The 25,276-nt window shown below is 38.0% G+C and overlaps 1 protein-coding gene across 1 annotated transcript in view; it reads left to right on the plus strand.

The window, feature by feature from the left end:
* PARVA (parvin alpha) overlaps positions 1-25,276 on the plus strand; it is a 177,151-nt gene that overhangs the window by 105,729 nt on the left and 46,146 nt on the right. The window contains exons 2-5 of the mRNA XM_044681053.1: positions 6,206-6,295; positions 6,391-6,461; positions 9,752-9,854; positions 12,818-12,958. Of these exons, the coding sequence (XP_044536988.1) occupies positions 6,206-6,295; positions 6,391-6,461; positions 9,752-9,854; positions 12,818-12,958 (405 nt within the window). The remainder of the gene's footprint in view (positions 1-6,205; positions 6,296-6,390; positions 6,462-9,751; positions 9,855-12,817; positions 12,959-25,276) is intronic.

Raw genomic sequence — 25,276 nt, forward strand, 5'->3', positions numbered from 1 at the left:
CAAGTTCCTCCAGAATCAAAATTTCTGAATCATCTGAGGCTCCTTTGAATCCTTGATCTATGATCCTATGATCTTTGACACTTTACTATCTATCACAACTCCATATTTAAGTTAATTAAAAGCTCTCTTCTGCTCTTTCCACCCCTGGACCAGACTTCATTATATCCTCCTTGTACTAAAGGTGGTGATGCAGGTCTAGACCTGGTAGGGCTATCAGGCAATTGTTGCAATCGCCAATGGTCCTTTATCTTCACTCTTTTCACTTTCAACCTACCTGCAAACTATACGTCATCAGCCTTAACTTTGATGACTGGCAAAATTATAGAACATATTGGTAGAGATATTTGTGAACATTTAGATAGGAAGGTGGTTTTCCCTAAAAGCCAACAAGAATAGATCATTCCAGTCTAATTCAGTTTTGTTTAAAATTTTTTTCCAGGATACATGCCTAAATAATTTTAATACTCCTTTTCTGAAATTTTGTAATTCATGTTCTTGTCCTCCTTCTCTCCTCTCCTCCCTCCCATAGAAAACAAGTAATATGATATAGGTTGTACATATATTATCATATAATGCATATTTCCCTGTTCCTCATGTTTTGAAACAAAACACACATTGCTTACACTACAGAAAAATTTCATGGAGGAAATCAAGTAAAGAATGGCTTGTTTTAATCTGCATTCGGACTCTGTCTGCTCCTTCTTTGAGGGTGATAGCCTTTTTCATTTTAAGAATGAATTATCAGGCTTGGGTCTATTATAGAAGAGATTCTTGCTCATACTTGATGGGCTCTTGAGTTCTCTCCTAACTCTGAGCTTCTTTAATTTTAAGACGAAGGGAGTGTAGAGACTTAGATTTTCTAGATATCTATTGGCAAATAATTTGACAATAAATCAGTAAGCCTTTATTGTTGTGCCAAGCATTGTACGAGGTAGTGGAATACAAATAAAAAAAGAAGCAGTCCTTGTTCTCAGGAAGCTTACATTCTTTTGGAAGAGATAACAGGGGACTAAGTTTATAGAAGATGGATAGATGTTAATGGGGGAAGGCACGAGCAGTGTGGGGATAGGGATTGAGAAAGGCCCCATTTAGAAGGCAGTAGTTGTACTGAACTTTGAAGGAAGATAGAAGGAAGCAGGAGTTGTATTTTAGAATTGGGAGACAGGCTATTCAAAAATATGGAGAGAAGAGATGGAAATGTCATGTATGAGAAACAGCAAGGCCATTTTGACTATATCAGAGAGTACATGAAGGGGAGTAATGTATAATAAAGAAGGAAATTTTCAGGTGAGTAATATATAGCATCAATTATCACATAGTATATAATTATATTATATAATTAATATATTTAATTAATATATAATCACATTACAGTATAATAAAGGAGAAGGTTACAACCAACTAGAAAGATTCTATTTGTCCAAAAGAATTTGTATTTCATTCTAAAGTACTAGGGAATCATTGAAGTTTATTGAACAGCAGAGTGACAGAAATTTTCTATTTTCCTTGCCAACGAGATGAAGGTCATAGGAATATAGACTTAAAATCAAAGGGACCTGAGAAGTCAATTCATTTCATAGGTGAGAAAACTGAGTCCCAGAAAGATCAAATAACTTGTACCCAATCCCATAGGTAATAAACAGAAGTGGATGGATTCTGCACTAGTTAAATGATTGGCCTCAAATTAATGAGTTGGTGTCACTTCGTAGAAAGATCCTTAGTGAAATGAGCCAAGGACTTTCCCTTGGCCTAAACAAAAGCAACAGTGGTATGCTTCACAGTTGTAGATGACACAAAACTAGTAGAGAGATATAACATGTTGACTGATAGACTAGAAATCTAAAAAGATCTTGATAACCTGGAATGATTGGCCAAGTCTAATGTAAAGTCCTACACTTGAATTCACAAAATCACAAGATAGGAAAGAAATGGTTTGGTTAGAAGTTCCTATGAAAAAAAGATCTGTAAATCAAGGTAGACCACCATGAAAATTAAAGTTAAGTTTGTCATAGCAAGAAAGAAGCTAATACAGTCTTAGACTGTAATAAGAGAAGCATCACGCCAAGATTGAGGGAAGCAATGGCCCCATTCTTCTCTAACCTGATCAATCCATTTCTGGAGGACTGTGTCCCTTTTCAACCACCACATTTTGGGGACAAGAATGTCCAGAGAAAGATGACCAAGATGGTGAAGTTCAATGTCATGGTATCTGGGGATAGGTTGAAGAAACCAGGGATGTTTAATCTGGAAGAGAAGATATAAGAGAAAATGATAGCTGTGTTCAAATATTTGAAGAGCTTTCATGTGGAAGAAGGATTAGACTTGTTCTGCTTGGCCCTAGCGGGTGGAACTAGTGGCAATGAGTGGGAGTTGCTGTGGGGCAGATTTAAAATCCATGTAAGGAAAAACATCCTAGTAATTAAATCTAATAAAAAATTGGATTGATTGCTTGGGGAGATAGTAGACTCCCTCTCTATGGAGAACTTCAAGAGATGACTGAATTATAGCTTGTCGGAATATTGTGAAGGGGATACCTGCCCGGGAATTGGCTAAAAATTTAGTCCAGATATATGGTGAGGTTTCTCTGGATATCCCTGATAACTCTAGATCTATGACTCCATGACCTCCCACTTTCTAAGTTCTTATTTCTATGATTCTTTCCTACACATCACTGCCAGAATCTTCTTCCTCAAACATACCTTTGATCCTGTCACTTATTTACTGATAACCATTATATCACAGATTTAGAGTTAGGGGGCAGTTAGGAGGCTCAGTGGACTGAGAACCAGGCCTAGAGATGGGAGGTTCTGAGTTCAAATGTGAACCCTTTTCACTTCCTAGGTGATCCTGGGCAAGTCACTTAACCCTCATTGCTACTCTTCTTTCTTGGAACCAATATGTAATAGTGATTCTAAGATGGAAGGTCAGAGTTAAAAAACAGATTTAGAGTTTAATGACTTAAATGTCACTTAATCCCAGAGAGTTGAAGTAACTTGTCCAAGATCATGTAACTAACAAGCAGTAGAAACTTCAAAACCAGCATCCTTTCCATTGCTCCAGACTGCCTAGCAAATAAAAAAAGAATAAATATCCTGGCAATTTAGCTTTGTGGGGCTACCCTCTCCCTCATGCGTACTCTCAGTGTATATCCCTAAAGGATGACTACTTCAGGTTCCATATACTCTGTGAAGCCACATATAACTCGTGAGCCCCCATCAGTGCATATGCCATTAGAAATCAGTCAGTTGACACAATTACTTCAAAGCAAAGATATTTACCAAAATGGCACCACATGAAAGATAGTAACAAAATATTCTCTCTACACAAAGCCCTCCCAATAAGTCTGGTGAAGACTCCCATAAATTCATAGAATATCGGTGGGAAGAATGATCCTATGCAAAAGAGAGGCATACATGTAGGGAATACATGTGTCTAAGGTAATCTATCATTGAAGGGTCCTGGCATCTTTCTTCTTCATGCTGTTTCTCATGGGTACAATTTCCCTGCCCCAGTGTCACTCATCTAAGTTTCTTGGGTCTGCTTTTCTCTGTAGCTCAACTCCTGACTCTCTTCACCTCAAAGATACTCTGTGCCTGCTTTCTGCTGGGTACAGTATCCTCTACTAAATGAATTATTTTATCGTAAGGCACTCTTGCCAATTGGGAGAAGGGTTGGAAAAAGATATCCTCTCCCCTACTTCTCTGCTTCTAAATCTCACATCCCCCAGAATTGTCTCCTGCCTTTACTGAGTCCTTAGTCGTGCTTTTTGAAGGTCTCTGGGGACTTGACTTTTTCTTTAGCTAGCCAATGGCTAACCACCCAATAATTCCATGAAGAAACTGAACACTTTTTTCACTCCTCCTAAAGGGCTGATATTTCTCCTGAAGTCTTAATGCTTCATCATCTTTATTACCTTCTGATTCCGTTCTGTGGTTTCATCAAGGAGGCTGGGGAATTCATTCTCTCCATCAAAACTCTAAAGTACCTTTCCAGTGTTATAGCATTCTACTAGTCTCCCTTTCTTCTAGCTAACATGGATTGTTTGTTCTTCCGCAAGATCACCATTTCTCCTTCTTTGTTTTACACTGTTCCCTCTATCTAGACTGTACTTTCCCTTCCCAATGTCTCACTGCTAAAATCCTATCCATCCTTTTTATTCACTCCTTGCCTTCCTTCTTAGAATCAATACCATGTATTGAAGGCAGAAGAGCAGTAAGGGCTAGGTAATGGACATTAAGTGACTTGCCTAGGGTCACAAAGTTAGGAAGTATCTGAGGGTCAGATTTGAACACAGGATCTCCCATCTCTGTGCCCGGCTCTTAATCCATTGAGCCACATAATTGCATCCTCCCCCTCTCTGCCCCATCATCCACCCTTATAGAGCTAGCCCCAAAGTTATCTCTTTCCCTAATCTTTCCCAACAAGAAATGCTCTCTTCCTTGTATTGCTCTTATGTACTTATATCAGAGATTCTTAATCTTTTTTGTACTTTGAACCATTTTGGTATTCTGGCGATACCTATGGATCTCTTCCCATTTTTTTAAATGCATAAAATAAAATACATAGTATTATGAAATAGACCAAAGGTTAGTGAAAATAAAGATGTTATTGCAAGTTCACCTGTCCTCTGCCTCCTCCTCTTTTACCAAACATTGGAGATATAGCCTGTGCAAAAAAAAAATGGAGGTGATTTTCCTAACTCCACATCCCTTCCCTTCTCTCCACTCACACAGAAATACTAGGTCAAGTCTTTATCATCACTTGCCTGGACCTATTGCGATAACCCACTAATTGAGCTCCCTGCCTCTCCCTTCTCCAGTTCATCCTCTAATCAGTTGTAAAGTGACATTCCTAAAAGATAAATGTGACCATATAGTCTGCTGCTCAGGTAATTTTAGTGGGTTTCTACTGCTAGGATGAAATAAACCCTTCTGTTTGGCATTTAAAGCCCTTTATTGTCTACCTTTAATCTATCTTCCTCAAATAAATGTATGTTACTCTCTACTATGCACTCTGCATTGTACCTAAACCAGCCTATATGCAGTTCCCTATACTATGTGTATATATATATATGTATACATATATATGTATATGCCCCACCTCCATGCCTTTTCCCAGGCTATATCTCCAATGCTTGGCAAAGAGAAAGAAGAAGAGGATATGTGCAGTTGCCTAGGACCTAACTTTTTTCACTTGAGAAAACATTTGAAGTATCCTTTAGAAGACAGGCATAACTTGAAAAGGATTATAATGTTCATTTAACCAAAAAGACTGAGAAAATGAGGAAAATGAAAAGAAGGCAGTCACTCAGGAGTGAGGGGAGAGAGATAGGACCTAAGGAAAGTGGGCGAGGACAGATGGAAGGGAGGGAGACAGTAGCAGGGAGAAGAATTCAAAGTGTTAGGCAAGTGGGGGTGACAAGAAGTTTTTGGGTAGGGAAATAAGAAATTCATAGCACTGAATCTGAAATAAGGGGATATGAGTTTGAATCCCATCTCTCCTTTTTATTACATGTGTGACCTTGAGCAAGTCCATTAATATTCAATAAACACTTAAACCCTTGATATATGCAAGTCACTTCCCCCGTATTGGCCCCAGTTTCCTTATCTGTTAAAAAAAAAAAAGACCTGAGTGATGAAGATTTTGGTCCAGAATACTTCTGAATTAGAGAACATGATAGAAGACAGTATTCTGGATTTCGTGTTCAAATACCTGAATTCCAGCCCTACCACGCATACATGGTGGGTACTGTATCTCAATCAAATCATTTAGCCACTCTCAGTCTCGGTTTCCCTTCTGCAAAATGGGGATCACAATAGCATCTAACTCTCAGGGTTGTTGTAGTGATTTGAAGCAACACAGTAGAGCAAAAAAAGTGCTGAACTTGGTGTTATCAGGTGTGAGATCAAATCCCAGCTCTTCCACTTACTAGTTAGGTGACTTTAACTGAATTAGTTACCTTGTCTGGGCCTTAGTTGAACTTGATGGCCCCAACAGCCCTTTCTAGCTCTAAATCTCTGGTCCTAGGACCTTAAAGTGCTAAGGAAATGTCAGCTATTATAACTCCAGCTCTCAAGCTATGATAAATTGGCTTGGATCTCCCTTCTAGCCCTTTCATCTACCAGTAACCAAAGTATTGACTAGAGGAAAACATTCAGTACAGGAAGCCAAATAAAAGGTGACATCTCTTTTTATGTTTCACCAGTGTCTGACCTTCAGGAAGAAGGGATGAATGCCATCAATTTACCTCTCAGCCCAATCCCCTTCGAGCTGGATCCTGAGGACACCATGCTAGGTAAATCTTTTATACCGCCCTGGAAAAGTGCTGCAGTAGTTCAGCACAGCAAACATGTTACTTGACACTGAATTATTTTTCTTTTTTTTTTTAAGAGGAGAATGAAGTCCGGACAATGGTGGATCCAAATTCACGGAACGACCCCAAACTACAGGAACTGATGAAGGTAAGAGGAGAGACTAGGAGAGCTCTTAGTAGGGCTGTGCCTAAGGAAGTTCTTCTTTCCTTTGGTTAATCAGCCAACAAGTGTAATGCCCTGGGAAGCAGTGAGGATGATCATAAAGGTCTACCCTTGGAATCAGGAAAATGAGATCAAATTATGCCTCTAACACGTACTTGCTAAGTGGCCCTGGGCAAGTCAGATGGCCTCTACCTACCTCAAACTATATTTCTGGAGAGATTTCAAAATAAATTTTATTGAATTCTTTTTGTTTTTATATTAACATCATTTCATACTACAGCCTTTTCACTACCCCCTCTAAGACAACTATCCATCTTTTCAATTAAAAAAAAATTGAGGAAGAAAGAAAAACAAGTCTTCAAAACTGAACAATGAATCAAAAAATTCAGGTATGATATGCAATTCTATGCCCACAGCCCACATTTCTACAAAGAAGCAAGAAGAAGTGTTCAAGACTAAGTTATGGACAAGTAATTTATCTGCCCTGATGAAGGGAATTTCTATACTTGGAGTTCCTCATAATGTTGCAATTAAAGAATTGGATTTTTTTCAAAAGATGCTACATGGGACACAAAGATAAGTTAGACATGATCCCAGGCCTCTGGAAACTTACTAACTGGGGAGAGAAGATATAACACATATAAGATCAACTAGAAATATATGAGGCTATAAGCACTAAGGACTGAGTGAGAGATCCAGTGTGCTTGTACTAAGAGGGCACAGTGGAGAGAGAGCTCACTGCAGGATAGTGGCCAGAGGAGACTCCTTGGAGGAAAGCTGACTTTCTTTAAAAAAAAAAAAAAACTCTTATGTACCATCTTAGAATCAATATTGTGCATTGGTTCTAAGGCAGAAGTGTAGTAAGGGCTAGGCAATAGACATTAAGTGACTTGCCCAGGGTCCTACAGCTAGGAAATATCTAAGCAGATTTGAACCCAGGACTTCTTGTCTCTAGGCCTGGCTTTCAATCCATTCAGCCACCTAGCAGCCCCCCAGATAGGTGACTATCTCTCCTCATATTGTAGCCTAGCCGAGCCCAGCTCAGATGATCCCTTCATTGATCCCAAGGGGGAAAAATTAGGACTAGAAATGCACATGAGTATACAGGGTGTCCTAGGCACTAGAATCCCTCAGTTCTTGAATTTAGTACAGGGGTCATTGGTTGGCAGTAGTTTTGGAACTCCATGGCGATGGTGTTCCAGCAGCCCACCCCTTGAGCCAAGTGGGAAACTTGGCTTGGGTGTGATTTCTTGGATCCTGTCAGACCATAAAAAGCTTTTGGGATGGGTTGGGTTAGGACTTGTCTGGGAGACTTTCAAGAGCTTGGAAACCCACCAGAATTAATTTTAGGTAATTCAGAGGGTGGTATTCTTTCATCAGAGGAGTTCTAAGTTGGTGTCTTGACCTGTTAGCAAACTTTGGCCAATAGGAATGGAAAATTACATACTTGTTAACACACACACACACACACACACACACATACACACACACACCTGTGACATGGACACATACACTTTTATGTCCTAAATTTGTAAAAGTTTATTGGACAGAGGACTTCAAATGAATCTGCTATATGACAAAGCCTTTCTGATCCAAGAAGAAAATAGATTTCAAGATGCCAGCATGCTACCATATATTTGGCTTAAGAAAGATCCTGAATTGATAAGTAGAAAAATGAAAGATACAGTTTATATCTACATTTTTTTTTGGTCAAGTGATGCCTTCTCTGGCATCAGGGATGGGGAGGGAGGGAGATACCTGGGATTTTTGATGTAGCCAACAAACAAAATAATTTTAAATTTTTAAAAGAAAAGAAAAGAATCCATTCATAATTTTTTTTAAAAAGAATGAGATCCTGGCAGAAGAGAAGTTTAAAAATCACACACTCTCTCTCTCTCTCTCTCTCTCTCTCTCTCTCTCTCTCTCTCTCTCCCCCCCCCCCACTCCCACCAACTCAGTAACAAAATGGGAACCAGGAACCGAGTGCCCTCCTGAGTCATTGAGTTCAATTTTAAATGTAAGAAAACATTCTCATTTTAAAGCAATTGTTAAAATCTGTCTAGTTCTTGTTATGAAAACATTTTAAACATAAATGACTTCTAAACAGAACTTTTCTCACTAAATATACTCTAAAAGATAAGTTTATAAGATTGTAGGTTTAGAACTAAAAGGGACTTTAGGGATCTTCTAGTTCTACATTTTATTTTATAAGTAAATTGCCTCATTTTATAAGCAAACTGTGGCCCGTAGGATTTAAGTGACTTGTCCAGAGTCTTGCAGGTAGTGACAGAGACAGGATTTGAACTCAGATTCACTGAATTTAAAACCAGCATTTATTCCACTGGGAGACACTGCCATTATGTCTTGTTTTTCTTCCCCTATATCTTTTTATTAAGTAATGACAGCTAAGAACCTGATGGAAATGGTTTACATTAATAAAGGACTCTCTGGGGATTGTCCCTCTCCACTCCCTATTTTGTGGTCTGTCATGTTTTGTTTTGTTTTTACTTCTCTGTGGGTATCTCTCATCTTACTTCCAATTTACCAATACTGTTGGAGACCCACAAATTACTGGGGACAGTCAGAAGCAGGAATCAATAATGTTAGCCCTGAGAGTGAACAGCACCACTGGGGGCTCCTGGCAGCAGTCAAGGGAAGAGGACAAACAAGAAAATCAAAGGATATAGAAGAGGTAAGAGAAGGAAGCAAGAGTAAGAACGATAGGAAATGAGAGATGTGCAGAAGTTGCCTTACCCCAGAGTGGGGAAGAAATAGCACCACCTTTGTCCCATTCCAGGACTCCCGTTCAAAAGCAGCAGCTGTCTCCATATACTTCAAGCCTACACTGCTTATGGACAGCTACCATGTCAACAACTGACTATTTTGCTGCCATATTCCTGAAAAAGTAATAGGGATTAGAGCTATAATTTGATTCTTATAGGGAACTCTGAGTGAGGAAAAACTCTCCATATAAGATAGCATCTTCTCTACAACTTATAGTCTTAGAGAGTCTCTTAGACATTAAGAAACTTCTCCAGAGCTATTCAGTAGGGATCAGAGGTGGGATTCGAACTCAGGTATTCCCCAGCTTTGAGGCCAGATAGCTGCCTATCTCTTTACTCTACCAGGTTTCTTTTCTCCTAACCTTAATTTGTAAAAAACCCAACTTTTTTCCTGTTCTTAAACATTATCTTTAAAATGCAAAAATCACTTTAATCTTCATCATAACTTATAAAAATAGTTCTGAACCTTTGCCTCCTCCTGCTCCTTTGTAGGTATTAATTGATTGGATCAATGATGTTCTGGTTGGAGAAAGAATCATCGTGAAAGACTTGGCTGAAGATATGTATGATGGACAAGTCCTGCAGAAGCTTTTTGGTAAGAAGAAAATAGTTTTAGGGCTGAGATAGCGTGGTTCAGGGAGAAGAATGTTGAATCTGTAATCAAATATACTGAATTCAAATCCTAGCACTATGATTTACTACTTGTGTGACACTAAGATCCCTTAACCTCTGTGGGCCCATTTCTTCATTTGAGGAAAAGTGGGCTAGGTAATGACCAAGGTTCCTTCTCATTCTTTTTTTTTTAATCTTTATCCTCCATCCTAAAATGAATACTAAGCATTAATTCCAAGGCAGAAGAGCAATTAGAGCTGGGTAATGGGGGTTAACTGACTTGCTCATGGTCACACAACCAGGAAGCATCTGAAGCCTTATTTGAACCCATGACATCCCATCTCTACCCACTGAGCCACCTAGCTCCCCAAATCTTGTTCTAAATCTATAATCCAAATGACACACTGTCATTTCAGGAGGAGACAATGGAGGAGGCAATGGACAAAAAATAGAGAGAAGCAGAGTTTAACTCAATATAAAGAAAAAACTCCCTAGAATTAAAACTGTAGATATTAGGGCTTTAGGATGGATGTATTTCCCATCATTGGAGGCCATAAAGCATATAATGGATGATCAGAACTACAGGTATATTGTACATAGGAGTCTTAGTAAAAGTTGGACAAGATGGTCCCTTTTAGCTTTGAGATTCCATGATTCCTTCATTAAGTCCTCTTTATCTTTCTCACCCAGAAGCACTGACTCTCTTATCTGGACAGCCATACTGTCTATTCTACTTCTCTAATTGTATTTTTGCATTGTGTCCCAACTTCTAGTTATTTTCTACACTTTTCAACTAAATTATAAGTTCCATGAAGTCAGGGACTGTGTCTCATTTATCTTTGCATCCTCCACAATGCAGAATACTTTGGCCATATTAGGCAATCAGTAAATGTGTGCTGAATGAATGAATGAACAAGCAAATGAATGCCTCAGCTGGAAATCAATTTAATCCATTTTGAGGCATCTGAGTTATTCAGTAGATAGAGAACCAGGCCTGGAGAGAGGAAGTCTGAAGTTAAAAAATGGCCTTATACACTTTCTAGCTGTGTGACCCTAGACAAGTCACTTAAACCCCACTTGCCTAACCCTTTCTGCTCTTCTGCCTTGGACCTAATTCTTAGAATCCATTCTAAGATGGAAGGCAAGGGCTTTAAATAAATAAAGGTCCACTTGACTTCTCTAGGAAGATGGATTGTAGCCTATTTAAAGGAAAGACACATTACGGTCAAGAAATCAGAAATACCAGGCTTTGAATCTTGACTCTGTCTTAAATTCCTCATTTCTAAATTCATGGAACTCTTTCAAAGATTACAAAGGATAATGTACATAAAAACATTTTTTGACCCTACAGTGCTATTTAAACATAAATTACTATTCCATTGACTTAGTCATCCAATTGGTTGGATTTTTATAGAATCTCATAACTGAAAGGATCTCAAATATCATCTCTCATACAAAAAAAACCTCTCCCTGAAGGAGAAATTACCACTATAATATTCTTGCAAATGAGCCTTGCGATGTCTTTTTATTTTAATTCAAAGATATTTTATTTTCCCCATTACATGTAATAATAATTTCCAACATAGCTTTTCCAAAATTATAAGATCCAAACTGTCTCTCTCTCTCTCTCTTCCTTCCCTCCTTCTACTCAGAGAAGGTAAGCAATTTGATCTGGGCCATACATGTATTACTCTGCAAACCACACTTCCCTGTTGGTCATTTTTGTAAGAACACATTTATACAAAACCAAACCCCCCCCCCAATAAAACACTAAATGCACTGATATAAAAGATCTTCCACTTTGATCCATATCCATCTAACTCAAACAGTTCTTTCTCTAGAGGTAGAGAGCATTCCCCATCATAATTTTCCCAGATCAGTACATTGCTGAGAGTGTCCAAGTTTTCACAGATTATTGTTGTCCAATATTACTGTTACTGTGTACAGTGTTCTCGCAGTTCTCTTTATTTCACTCTGCATCAGTTCCTGCAGATTTTTCCAGCTTTTTCTGAAATCATTCTGCTTATCACTTCTTATAACACAAAAGTATTCCATCACCATCATATACCACAATTTGTTCAGCCAGTCCCCAACCAAGGGACATCTTCTCAATTTCCAAATCTTTGCCATTACAAAAAATAAAGCTGCCATAAAGAAGTTTGAGGCACTTTTGGATGACCCCTTATGAAAGAGAGCTCACTACTTATAGAAATATTTCCATTCCATTGTAGTGTGGCTTTGTTAAGGATATTTGGGGTGAATGCAGGGAAAAATGTCTGACAGTTAATCAGAACAAATTAGGACATCTTCCCATACATTCACCCCAAATCTACCTTCTGACAAACCTCTCCTTGTTGTTTCTTCAGAAGTCAAGCTGATAAAATCTGATTCCCCTTCCACATAGGCACATAGCAGCCATGAAATATTTTAAAACAATTATTGGGTGCCCTGGAAGCCTTCTCTTCTACACATTAATCATTCCTAATTCCTGTTCATTCACCCAACTGGTCACCCTCATATGGACATCTTCACTTTGTCAACCTCTTCCTTAAAATTTAGCAACCAAAACTAAAGACAGTGCTCTGTGCCATGAGGATTGGTTAAACAAATGACAGATGTTGAGGCAGATTGAGGTTCAGTGTAAGAAAAATTTCCTCACCATTAGTGCTATCCCAAAAGAGATAGGGCTGCCTCAAGGAGACCCTCCTTCACTAGGCATCTTTAAGCAAGGAATGGATGACTACTTTGCAGAGATGTTGTAGAGATGAGTCCTATTGAAGTACAGACTTCACTGAGTGAGACTTCAACTATGGTAACCATCCTTGCCCAAGCATCTCAGCTTGCTTATCCTGAAAAGGATGGACATGGCCAGGGAGCTTTGCTTAGAGTCTGATATAAATGGGAGGAGCAGGTAAAGTCTATCGTTTTCTTTCCTTGTCCCTCCAGAGAAACTCGAGAGTGAGAAGTTGAATGTTGCTGAGGTCACCCAGTCCGAGATTGCTCAGAAGCAAAAGCTGCAGACTGTTTTGGAAAAGATCAATGAAACTCTTAAACTTCCCCCAAGGAGCATCAAGTGGAATGTGGACTGTGAGTTTTTGAGTCTGTTATGTTATTGTCAGATGTGGCCTGGTGTTGCCCTGTGTTACCTCTACTCAAAGACCATCTTGCTTGCTCAGATTTGTATCCCTGGTGATTATCAGAGCGCCTGATGCATGATGCTTTTTCAATTCATTCTCTCATTCATATCCAACAAACCTAGACACAGGTCTTTTGGGGGTAAGGAAGGTGGGGTTGGCTTATGTCACCCTTGGCCTTCTTAGGTGAGAGGTTCTTAGCCTGGAGTCATTTGTGGATAGATTTTAGGGAAACTTGTATTGGGGTGGGAGGAAATCACATCTTATTTTCACTAACCTCTAAGTGAAATGTAGCTTTTCCTTGGCAACAAACATGTTTTTAAGAAGGGATCCATGAACTTTAAACCAGATTGCTAGAGGACATCCATGGTACACACAAAAGGTTTTGCTTGACCCCTAGGAGAAGAACCTGTCCTGATTACTTGAAAACATTTGATCTAGCACATGAGAGATAATAAATATTTGTTGATTGACAATAACTGAAAACAGCCAGAAGTCAAGATACTTATCTATAATTTCTGTGTTACATAGGGGAAAGGTGATGATTCTGAATATGACACCAGATTTTTTCAATATAGTGATCAGTTTTGATTTGGTTTTTTTTTCTTTCCCCACTCCTTTTCTTCTTTTTAGAAATAATAAATTTATTGTTTTAATGGGTAGCTACCTGGGAGGAAGAGGAAAAGATACAGAGAGAGAAATCTGGGTGATAAAAAAACCAAGGATGTCAATATATTTTAAAAGGAAAAGAAATATGATGAGGAGAGTATGGTTACGTGAAAAGTGCACTGAATTTGGAAATACACAAGACTTGAGTTAAACTCTGAATTCTGCTCCTTGCTTAAACCTATGTTGTTTGGGACAAGCCACCTTCCTTGGTCTCAGTTTCCAGTTCTGTAAAATGAGAAAGTCATTTCAGTTGCCTTCTAAGGTTTCTTCCAGCAAAGAATCCAGTGATTCTGTGATTAAGAGGCAAGCCACAAGAGAAACAAAAGAAAAAGGAGGAAAGAAAGGAGGAAAAGAGAGAACAACGTTGTAGCTCAGCTCATAATGACTCTTGGTTGAGATTTCACAGTTCTGGTTTTCATAACAACTACAATTCAAGCATTTCCTAAAATATGAAGCATTAAGCCTTTCGCTATCCCCAGGGATGTACAATATACTACATATGCTCAGTGGACCCAGCGGGATCCAGCCCTTTCCAAAACTGTCAGACTATTCAAAGGGCCTAAACAGAGACTTGTTAGAGTTAGAAAAGAAACAAATTACCTCCAGGCTAAGGAGATGTTTATATTATGGCATTCAGGTATAAAGTAAAGTTAACATCTGAAAACAGAGATGTGGGATGAAAAGACTACCTCTCCTCTCCCTGCCCAGCTCTCACACTCACTTAGCTTAGAAACTGCAGTAACTGAGGCGTAGTGCCCGCTAGCTGCAGCTCCCAGCTAAGAAACATCCTTCCTGAAAACAGGAGATGGGTAGACAGTCATTTGATTCAACAGTATATATAAAGTATTTCTTATATGAATGATCTTGTGCTTGGCGATGAGGATACAGAGATAAATAACATGATTAAAATGAACAAGAATTTATTAAGTATCTACATCTATTACTTACATGCAAGGCATAGAGTTTGGATCCAGAAATACAGAGGCAAAACAATGACACCGTCCCTGCCCTCAGGGAACTTTCACATCTACTAAGGGAGATGAGATACAGACACAAAGTTAAGTGATATATGGTGCCTATATATATATAATATATATATGTATATATATTAAAAGGAAAAGTATGTAAGACATGGAGGGATCCACAGTTTCACGCACAATGTTCCTTCTTTGTTCATTTTATTTGTTGTGGTGTTAAGTCTAGAATAAAAAAAAAGAAATTTAAGAAATACAAAGAAAGAAAAAATAGAAAGGAAGAAGGAAGGCAGGGAGGAAGGGAGGCAAAGCCAAATCTTGAGGAGAGGAGATAAATAGAAGACCGAAGAGAAGAAACTTAGATAAAATGAAACAAAAAGTCCTCAACCTACCATTTAAAGCACTCTACGGTCTAGTTCCAACTTTTTTTTCCTTTCTTGTTTTTGTATCTCCCTCCTTTCAGGGAAAAAAAAAAAAACCCTGACCTACCAATTGTACCTAGAACATGGCATTCCATCTCCATTTTTGTCCCTTTGGCCCTAATGTCTAGAATACTCTCCTTCTTGGAATCCCTAACTTCCTTTGAGGTTCAGTTCAGGTGCTGTATCTTACCCTGAGCCTTTTCCTGAACACTCTCCCCAGGCGCTAGTGCTCTCTCCATCCTTAGATTACTTTGTTTCTACCTTGTGCTTAGTTCTTGTCTATGTATTACATCTAACTCACTAGTAAGAAACTCTTTAGGGAAGAGACTGTTTCATTTCATCTTTGCTTTGTGGAAAGCAGACACCATGTTTGTCAAACTGAATAATTGCAAAGGCAGGAATAAAAAAGAACTATTAGAAGACCAAGAAGAAAAATAACATCTCCTGCCTGGAGTGGATTAAGGAAAATTCCTAGAGGAGAAAGCATTGGAACTGACCTTTGAAGAATGTGGAAGATTTTGAGAAGACATGCACAGGAGATGGAAGCAAACATAGGTAACAGAAGATGAATACAAAACTATAGTAAAGACTTCTTAGAGTAGTGTTGAAGGTTAAAGCTTGCAATATGCTCAGCCAGATAGGAAAAATAAGGATGACTTTTCAAAGGGTTTTTTTTGTAGTTACATTGGAGGAAAAGAGGAAGCTCTTAGAAGATGTAGGATCATTACATAAATGATGTGAAACTGGCATTGGGGAGTCTGGAATATTTAATTTCTTTCTCTTCTAAATAAATGAAACCAGAACACAAAACAAAACACCAAGGTTTCACTTCACACTCAACAAATTGGCAGCGAAGATAAAAGGAGAAATAAAAATATATTAGAAAAGCTACAGGTTGAGTTATGAATTGGTCAGAAAATTATAGAAATCAATTTAGAGTTATACTTCTAAAAAATAATGATCTCACTGCTAGTCATATATGCTTTAGAGATGCCAAACCCAGAAGTCTAAAATACACCAAATATCAATTGTAGCATATTCATGGTAATGAAGAACAAGAGACAAAATAGATGCTTACTCTCTCTAAATGGGGATGAGCTAAATAAATGATGATAAATGAATGGAATTAAATATCACTGCACTGTAAGAGAAATAATTATAGGGAATTCAGAGTAGTGTTAGAAGATTTTTATGAAATGAAACAAATTGAAATAAGCAGAGCCAAAACTTTTAATGAACAAATTTGGCCCAAGAGAAGAGTTGAGGAAAAAAAACAACTCTCCTCCCTTTGTTGTGAAATAGAGGACTTAAAGATGTAAACTTTTGCATATATTGGTAGACTTAATCATTGTGTTGACTGGTTTTGCTAAATGTTTTTTTTAATCTTTGTTACCAATGAAAGTCAACCTCCCTAGGAGTAAGGGGAGGGGAGGAAGGATATTTTTGGAAATGAATGTGATAGTAAGGCATCCATAAAACTTTATAAAGGCCATCCTGAAAATGATTGTAGTTTATGTACCATTATTTTGAGAAAGAAAAATTTTATGAAAAACTTGAAAAGAACATTGAAATCATATCAATACAGAATATACTGTATGGTGATAAATTCAAAGGTGGCTATAGAAGATGATGGATTTTTTAAAGTTGGAAAACAAAGTTTAGAAGTAAGAAACAAGCATGACCAAAGGTTCAAAGACTATTCAGAAATGCCATTCGAATGCATTGTGAATACTTTTCCTTGAGAAGAGAGTTATATAGTTCTGTATGTGGCAAGCATCAAATAATATCATAAAATCATGAAACTGATTACATTTTAATAGTCAGGAAATAATATGTTTATGGATTTAGAAATTATTTTTGAATCAGGGCATCCATTCAGACTATAAATTTGCTAACATAAAAATTAAAATCAATTCTAATTTAGAAGAAATAAATAAAAATGAGATGTAGCTTGCAATTGAGAGAATATCAATGAGGTCTACTTAAATAGCTATTGACAATGGAAAATGGACAAAAGAACAGATATTGACACAAGCACCATTTTCTAAGCAACTGTAGGTGATATAAATCAATTGCTACAGCAAGTTGACCAAAGACCCTAGAAGCATTGTAAGCCAAGAAACACTTGATTAAATATAACGCAATGACTAGATAACCAGATTGGAGTTAAACCTCCATTTAAAACCCTATACTGCCACTGTGTGACACTTAACCTCTCCGAGTGTCCTTTTCCTAATTGTATTATTCCCTTCCCTCTCCTTTCCTTTACCTTCCCCCTTTTCCTGATCTGCAATATTATATGCTTAGGGATGATGATCTCTGAGGTCTTTTCTAGTTCTAAATCTGTGATTATTTGATCATTGCCAAGTGGAAAGAATGTTAGAGCAATCAAGAGCAACATGAAATTAGGTAAACTAGTTTTTAAAACCTTCTAGAGAAGGATAGTGGAAGATTATGAACATTATTGTTTCATAAAACCAAAAAACTTAAGTTTCCCAAAAGCTAGGCAAGAGAGACCCAAGTAAGGCAAATCATCTTGAGGGCATTATAACTTTTGAAGACACTTTCTTTGTCTTTGACTTTTCTTCTTCTTTATATTCCAAGCACATAGTAGATGCTAATAATTTCCTTTAAAATTTTTAAATTTAATTAAATTTAAATTTAATTTAAAACCAAGGAGGGTGGAAGACAAAAAATAAAAAATATTTAAAAATATTTTTCTAACACACATATTTTTCCATCAGTATCAGTGGGGCCACTACATTTGGATTCCATCCAATTAATAAATACACTGTATGAATAAGTAGAAATAACACTAAAGAAAGCAAAGATGTGGACAACTGGACTGGAACCACAGTATCCACAGAGGAAGTCCATGCTTGAGATGATTCAATTTTGAAAGTGGTGACAGATCAATTTTCAAGAAATCTGAAAAAGAAGATTTCAGACACTGCAGGGGAGGAAAAAATCACAGCCCTTACTATTTAAAAAAAAAAAAAAACAAAGAAAGATGATCAAGAAAATATCAATGACTATCAACCCATGCATTTACTCAAAGTATCATTGATGCATATTGGAGAAGGAATCAAGGAGATTTTTGTAAAAAATTCTCTATAGAAGACCATACTTTTAAAAATCATGAAATTCTGAGAGAGGTAGAAGGTATAAGATCTTGATGTACTTATTATTTTTGATGTTTTGTTTTGGAAGAGCAAACTACCCCTGAAAGTCTATCCTCCAACAGGGCACTTGACATGTATATGTAAAAAAATCATGCAAAAATTCTATGAAAAATGTAACACTTTAGAAAAATTTATTCAGTGGGCTACTTCAGTGAGCTACTGATTCATAGCAAGAGAGGCATAAAGCTGTGATTTCTGCTCACCACCATCATGGGAGATGTCCAGTATATAATCTATATCAAAGAAAGATTCCATATGGATGGTGAGATACTCCAGATGTTCCTATTTGCAGATGGAATTGTGCTGATTGCACCATTTTAGATCACTTCAGAATCTTCTCATTAATATCCATAACCACTCAAAAGAGTTTAGCTAAATTATCCACACAGGAAAAACCAAATGAATATAGAAAACCTATTGTCCAGATGTTGAATTGATAACTAGCTAGAAAATCTATGGACCATCAGGGCATGGACAGATACCACATATGGAGAAGGAACTGTGTGTGCAGAATTGAGCAAGAAGGGCAGAGCAATCATCTGAATTGCCTTTAGAAAAGTGTGCAGCGCTTCTAATGACTCCATCTTTCTCCCTGAAGCAATTTTTTCCATCATGCTTCTCCCAATGATGTTATATGAATCCAAATCTTAGATTATCACACATTCAAAAAATTAAGATGTCAAGTTACTCAAAGGACAATGGAGATGTAAACGATGGATATGATTTGGCTGCAACATATAACCAACAAAGAATTATGTAGAAAAACTGGCATATAAACATGACCAGGTACTATGGCCAGAAAAGATGGGCCAGTCATGTAGTAAGAGTGAGGATAACTTCTGGACAAACTATATACTCCTGTGGTATCTTCAAAATGACTAGAAAAAGGTCTCTAGGTACATGGGGTGGGGAGTACAGAAGTATGTGGAGGATATAGAAGAAGACATGGAAAAGAATAGCACAGAATGAGAAGGTATGGATGAGTTGTGATCTGCACATTTTGAGGGAGTAGCAGAATTAATGAGATCACAGATCCATTGAATAAATCAATCTTACAGGGTGGAAATGCTTTAAAAACCTTAAAACACTATCTGCACATTAGCTATTTTTATAGTATCTCTGGAATTTATCAAGACATTTGACTTTTTTTTGCTGTTGTGAAAAAGATGACATGCTACAGACAAGACAATAAGATTTATATGTAGATTTGGAAGGCATTGAATGGTTGGACTCAGAGCAGCCATTGATGGCTCTGTGTAATTATGGGGGGAAATGAAGCACTTCAGGGGTATGTGCTTGGCTCTGTACTTGGTTTAACATTTTTATTAAGTTATTTGTATTAAGGGATAGGTGGCGTGTTTATCCTATTTGCAAACTGCCCAAAGCCGGGAAGATTAGCTGACATGTTGAATGTCAGATTCAAGACAGAACACTGAATTCAGTCAGATGAGATATAATAGGGATAAATGTGAAGTCTATTCTTGGGTTCAAGAAATAAACTACAAGTGTTTTCTCACTGTCTAGTTGTAGTTTGGGAATTTTTATCTGCTTTGGTGAGTTTGCTATAATTGGTGGCCATTTAACTAGCATTATTAAGTGGTTTCTGTGTTCTGGGCATTATACGAAGTTGGAGAAACATGTCCTGACAACCGTGTATGAAAAGATTTTGGGAATATTCATGACCTGCAAGTTCAATATGTGTTACAGTGTGACCTAACAGCCAATGAAGCTAACATGAAAGTTCACAATTTCTTGCACAATTTTTCTGTCATTCACCCTAAATATAATATTAGTATTTGTCAATAATTATTTTTTATTATTTATTTTTAAACCCTTATCTTCTGTTTTAGAATCAATACTGTGTATTGGTTCCAAGACAGAAGAGCAGTGAAGGCTGGGCAATTGAGGTTAAGTGATTTGCCCAGGGTCACAGAGCTAAGCAGTATCTGAGGCCAGATTTGAACCCAGGACCTCCCATCCCTGGATCAGCCTCTTACTCCACTAAACCACTAGCTGCCCCCAATAATTATTTTTTAAAGCTAAACCTTCTATATTAGAATCAATGTAAGTAATAGTTCCAAGGCAGAAGAGCAATAAACCTAGTCAGATGAGGTTAAGTGACTTGCCCAGGGGCACAAAGCTGAGAAGTTTCTGAGGCCAGATTTGAACCCAGGATTTCCATCTCTAGGCCTGGCTCTCTATACACTGAGCCACCTGGCAGCCCCGTTTGTCAATAATTATTACATTCATAACTAAAAGGAAGACAAAATTAAAGAAAAGAGGTTTGGAGAACATAGGAGCTAGCCTAAAAATCAATGAGTGGAAATGGACACAAAGATTTAACACAAGAAAGAATTCCTTTGCAATTAATGTTGTTCAAGGGATAGGATGGGCTTCCTCATGAGGTAATATGTTCTTCCATGAAATTCTTCAAGGAGAGAATGGATGTTCATCTAGAATGTCAGAGAAGAGATTTCTGTTCCATTTCAGGCTGGCCCAGGTGGCTTCTGAGGCTTCTTGCTACTCTGTGAAATTCTGTGACAACTTTTAGAATAAGCACGTGCAAAGCCTTGAAAGCCAAACAAAAGTTTGAACTGTATTTGGCAGACAGCTGGGAGTCATTTAAGTTCATGCAGTAGAGAAGTGAAACAGTGAAGGCAGATTTAGAATAAAAATTGCTCCTGCCTGAGAGAGAAACAAATGAGATGGGGAAAAAAGCAGCAAATTGGCGATATTCTTCTTACTGGCATTGATTGCTAATTCAAGGTTCCATGAGGAGCTCAGACCTGACAAGGCTCCTGCTTGGGAGAAAACAACAGCCTTTTTTTCATCCAAGGCTCACTGTCCATTTATGGGTTTTTAACGGCTATCTTGGTTGGTTTTTCTATAATTGTCCACCAAGCAGCATTTGTTAAATACCTACTATGTGCCAGGCACTGTGATTAGCCATGAGTACAAAGAGAGCCCAAACATAGTCCCTGCTTTCGAAGAGTCTAGTGGGAGAGAGAGCATGTAAACAACTGTATACAAATAGGATACTGGCATGACAACTGGAAAGAATCAACAGGGGGAAGGAACCATCCAGAGGAATTTGATTATATCAACTGTCTTCCCACTATGCAACAGGAAACCCCTAGAAACCTCATTTGCTAGGAGGCACAGCAAAAAACAAGAGAATATCTTAGTGTCCTTTTCATCTATACCCATTTCTTTGCAGTTATTTCTATGTATTTAGAACACAGTGGATAAAGTGCTAGATTTGGAATCAGGAAGATAGGAGTTCAAATCCAGCCTCAAATTCTTACTAGCTGTATGATCCAGGGCAAGTCACTTAATCTGGCTACCTCAATTTCTTCATCTCTAGCCCCTTCCTCTCAGGTTTGTTCTAAAGATCAAGTGCCAATAATATTAATAAGTGCTTTGCAAACCTTAAGGCACTGTAGAAGTGCTAGTTATTAAGCAACAGCAGCAGCAGCATCTACCCATGTACTTATGAACTCAGAAAAGCCCTTTCTATCCTCCAATCACTCCTGTACAGACCAGTAAGGACCCCATTAGAGGTCTCTGCTTTCCTGGGTTTATGAGCTGAGTCCCTAACAAGGGAGAGATGTTCACACAAAGGCAAACATGAGCTAACCTAAGAATACAAAAAATATTAAGTCCAATAAGAATTTCTTGGGGGGCAACCGGGTGGCTCAGTGGATTGAGAGCCAGATCCAGAGATGAGAGGTCCTGGGTTCAAATGTGGCCTCAGCTGTGTAACCCTGGGCAAGTCACTTAATACCCCACCACCCCCCATTGCCTAGCCCTTACCACTCTGCTGCCTTGGAACAATACAAGATGGAAGGTGAGGGTTTAAATTTTTTTCTTCTTCTTCTTGTGAATACATAGAGTCCTCACTCTCAGTAATACTTCAACAAATAGCCACTCAGATCACCCGTGCCAAGAGCTCCCAATGATGGGTTAGCTTGGCATGTAATCATAGTTAATAGTAATTCATAATAGCTAACATTTATATATAACACCTTAATGTTTGCAAAGCACTTTGCATATGCCACCTCATTTGATCCATACAAGAGTCCTGTGAGTCAGGGGTTATTATCATGCCCATTTTGCAGTTGAGAAAACTGAGACAAGCAGAGGTTAAGCGACATGCCGAGGGTTACACAGCTAGTAAGGGTGTGAGGCATAACTTGAATTCTGGTTCAAAGTGTAGGAGCTTAACAAATAACTTGTTGAATTGAATCAAATCAAAGGACAGCAATACGGTTAGTTATAGCCTATTTGGTGATCTGGATGCTTGCACTCCTGCAGCTACTCAGCTTTGAAGGTATAAATGGTTGTCAGTTATGGAAGCTCCAAGGCGCTGTCCCCAGAGGTAGTGCTGCTTGAGGCTTTTGCTGGGCAAATCTCTTTAGCACCTTTCGCTAGCACCCCACCACAGAAAGGGTCCTGCTGGTTTGAGAAGACATTATTAAACTTCCTATTAAGGAAGAAATAAGCCTGGCGTTGGGACTACCAGATGTTAGTGAGACTAGGTCTGACTGACTGTATTCGTCTTTGAAAACGAGAAACTAGAGCTGACAAACGAGATTCTTAGAAGGGTCAGTGATTTATTCTTCATTTTAAGGCTTTCAGTGGCAGTTCATTTGATATATTTTAGGTCGTGTTAAGTAAGTGATCAGAGCCAGTACAAAACCTTCTTTGAGAAGCTGAGATAATACCAAACTCAAGTACGTTCATGAGGAATGTTTGAGTCATTCTCTTTTGTTAGCTATTACTCAAAGCTTTAGCCAAAGTAGACCCATTTATCATACAGCAGACAGAGTGACACTGAAAAATGGATAAAGTTCATGGTAAGAATACAAAAAAAAATGTTGTTTTGATATCTCCATAAATTAGCAAAGAATCAAGACAAGGGAGGGTTCAGGGCCTGCGTGGTTTTGGAAAGGTACTGCTTGAAAGACCAAGGTAGGAGTTGGGAGATTTGGAGATCTTCTCCTTTGGTTTAAAAGTAAGAACATGGATTCCCCTACTCTCTTCATCTGAGAATGAAAACAGCCCTGGCAGAATGGAGCCTTGCCTCATTCCTCTAGCCGGCCAGCCATCTAGTCATTTAGCAAACATTAATAAAAGTCTAATAATTTTCAAAGCCATATGAATTCCACTATTCTGTGGTGGTTATATAAGTGGCTAGGTGGTATAGTAGAGAGGGCACTGGAATTCAAGTCAGAAAGAACTTATATTCAAATCCTACCACATAGAATTTTTTTCACTTAAAATTTTTATTTCATTTTTAAAAATATTTTTCCATGTTTCCATGATTCATTTTCTTTCCCTCCCCCATCCCAGAGCCAACAAGCAATTCCACTGGGTTGTACAGATGTTATCATTTGATACCTATTTCCACATTATTCATTGTTCATTTTTACCATAGAATAATCTTTTAAAGCTCAAACCCCAAATCACATATCCATATAAACAAGTGACAAGTCATAAGTTTTTCTTTTACCTTTCTACTCCCATAGTTCTTTTTCTCAGTGTGGATAGCATTCTTTCTCATAAGTACCTCAGGAATGTCCTGGATTAGTAGTAAAATTCATTACATTCTACCATATATACTTTAAATGCTATATGACTCTAGGCAAGTCACTTCACTCTCAACATATTTCTTTATCTGTAAAATGAGGACAGTAAGCATTTCTTTTTTTTAATCTTGTTTTAAACTCTGACTTTCTGTATTAGAATCAATACTAAATATCAGTTCTAAGGCAGGAGAAAAGTAAAGGCTAGGCAATTGGGATTAAGTGACTTGTCCAGGGTCACACATCTAAAAAGTATCTGAGGCCAGATTTGAACCCAGGACCTCCAAGTCTCCAGAACCTGGCTCTCTATTGTAATAATTAAAATTATGAAGCTGATAGTAGCTTAATGACTTTATTAAATCAAAGTAACAGGAGTAACAAAGAGAGGGAAAGATAGGAAAGAGGTACTTAGCTTCCTAATCTATTGGGTGCCATAATGGGCTTGTGGCTAATTCTGACAAGGGTTTGTCCAGCTTCTAGGTGCTAGCCAGAACCCAAAGATGACCTGGTCTCCACTTATAAGCTCTTTTCTCCACCCACTAACTCTCACACATCACATCTCAGGAACCAACCATTGTTTCTTAATTTGCCTGGGCCTCCCCAGAAGGCCGTGCCTATAGAATCATTTTCCTGTCTTGTTGGTTCCTTGGTTCTCTAACTTCTTTTCTCTGAGGGCTTATCTATACCTGAATTTACTCAGTGGTCTTTGACCTCCAGATCACTGAGAGATAATGTTAAAAGAAAAAAAAGGCAACATTATGGAGAAAGAAATTTACTTCTGACACTATCCACTGAGCCATCCCCAATATGCATCTATTGCACAAGGTTACTATAAAAAATCAAATGAGTTAAAATAAGTAAAGCACTTTTTAAAATGTTAACTGCTATATAAATTTAGTTTTTACTATTATTAGTTACCAGTAATCTCTTAATAACCAAATATAATAGCCTTTTCTCGGTCTTGATACTTCTTGATTTCTCTGAAGCATTTGAACACTGCTGACCATCATTGCAATTTTCTGTTGAAGCCATCAACATCCTTCTAGTCTCCCAGATTTAAAACACTTTGACATCATCCTTGGAGCTTCATTTTTATTCACCACACGCATCCAATCATTGCCAAATTTTGTAGTTTCTACCTCCACAATGGGCAGCTAGAAAGTACAGTGGATAAAGTGCCGAGCCTGGGGTCAGGAAGGTTTGAGTTCAAATCTGGATTCAGATATTTACTATCTGAGCAACCCTGAAAAAGTCTCTTAACCCTATTTGCCTCCATTTCCTCATCTGTAAAATGAGCTGGGGAAATAAATGGCAAATGACTCCAGTATCAAGAAAATCACAAATGGGGTCATGAAGAGTTGGATACAAACTGAAACAACTCAACAATACCTCTACAACTCCTCTCTTTCCCCACGCACACCAGCACCATCTCAGATTAA

The sequence above is a fragment of the Gracilinanus agilis genome, chromosome 6 (genome assembly GCF_016433145.1).
Source record: "Gracilinanus agilis isolate LMUSP501 chromosome 6, AgileGrace, whole genome shotgun sequence".
NCBI lineage: Eukaryota > Metazoa > Chordata > Mammalia > Didelphimorphia > Didelphidae > Gracilinanus > Gracilinanus agilis.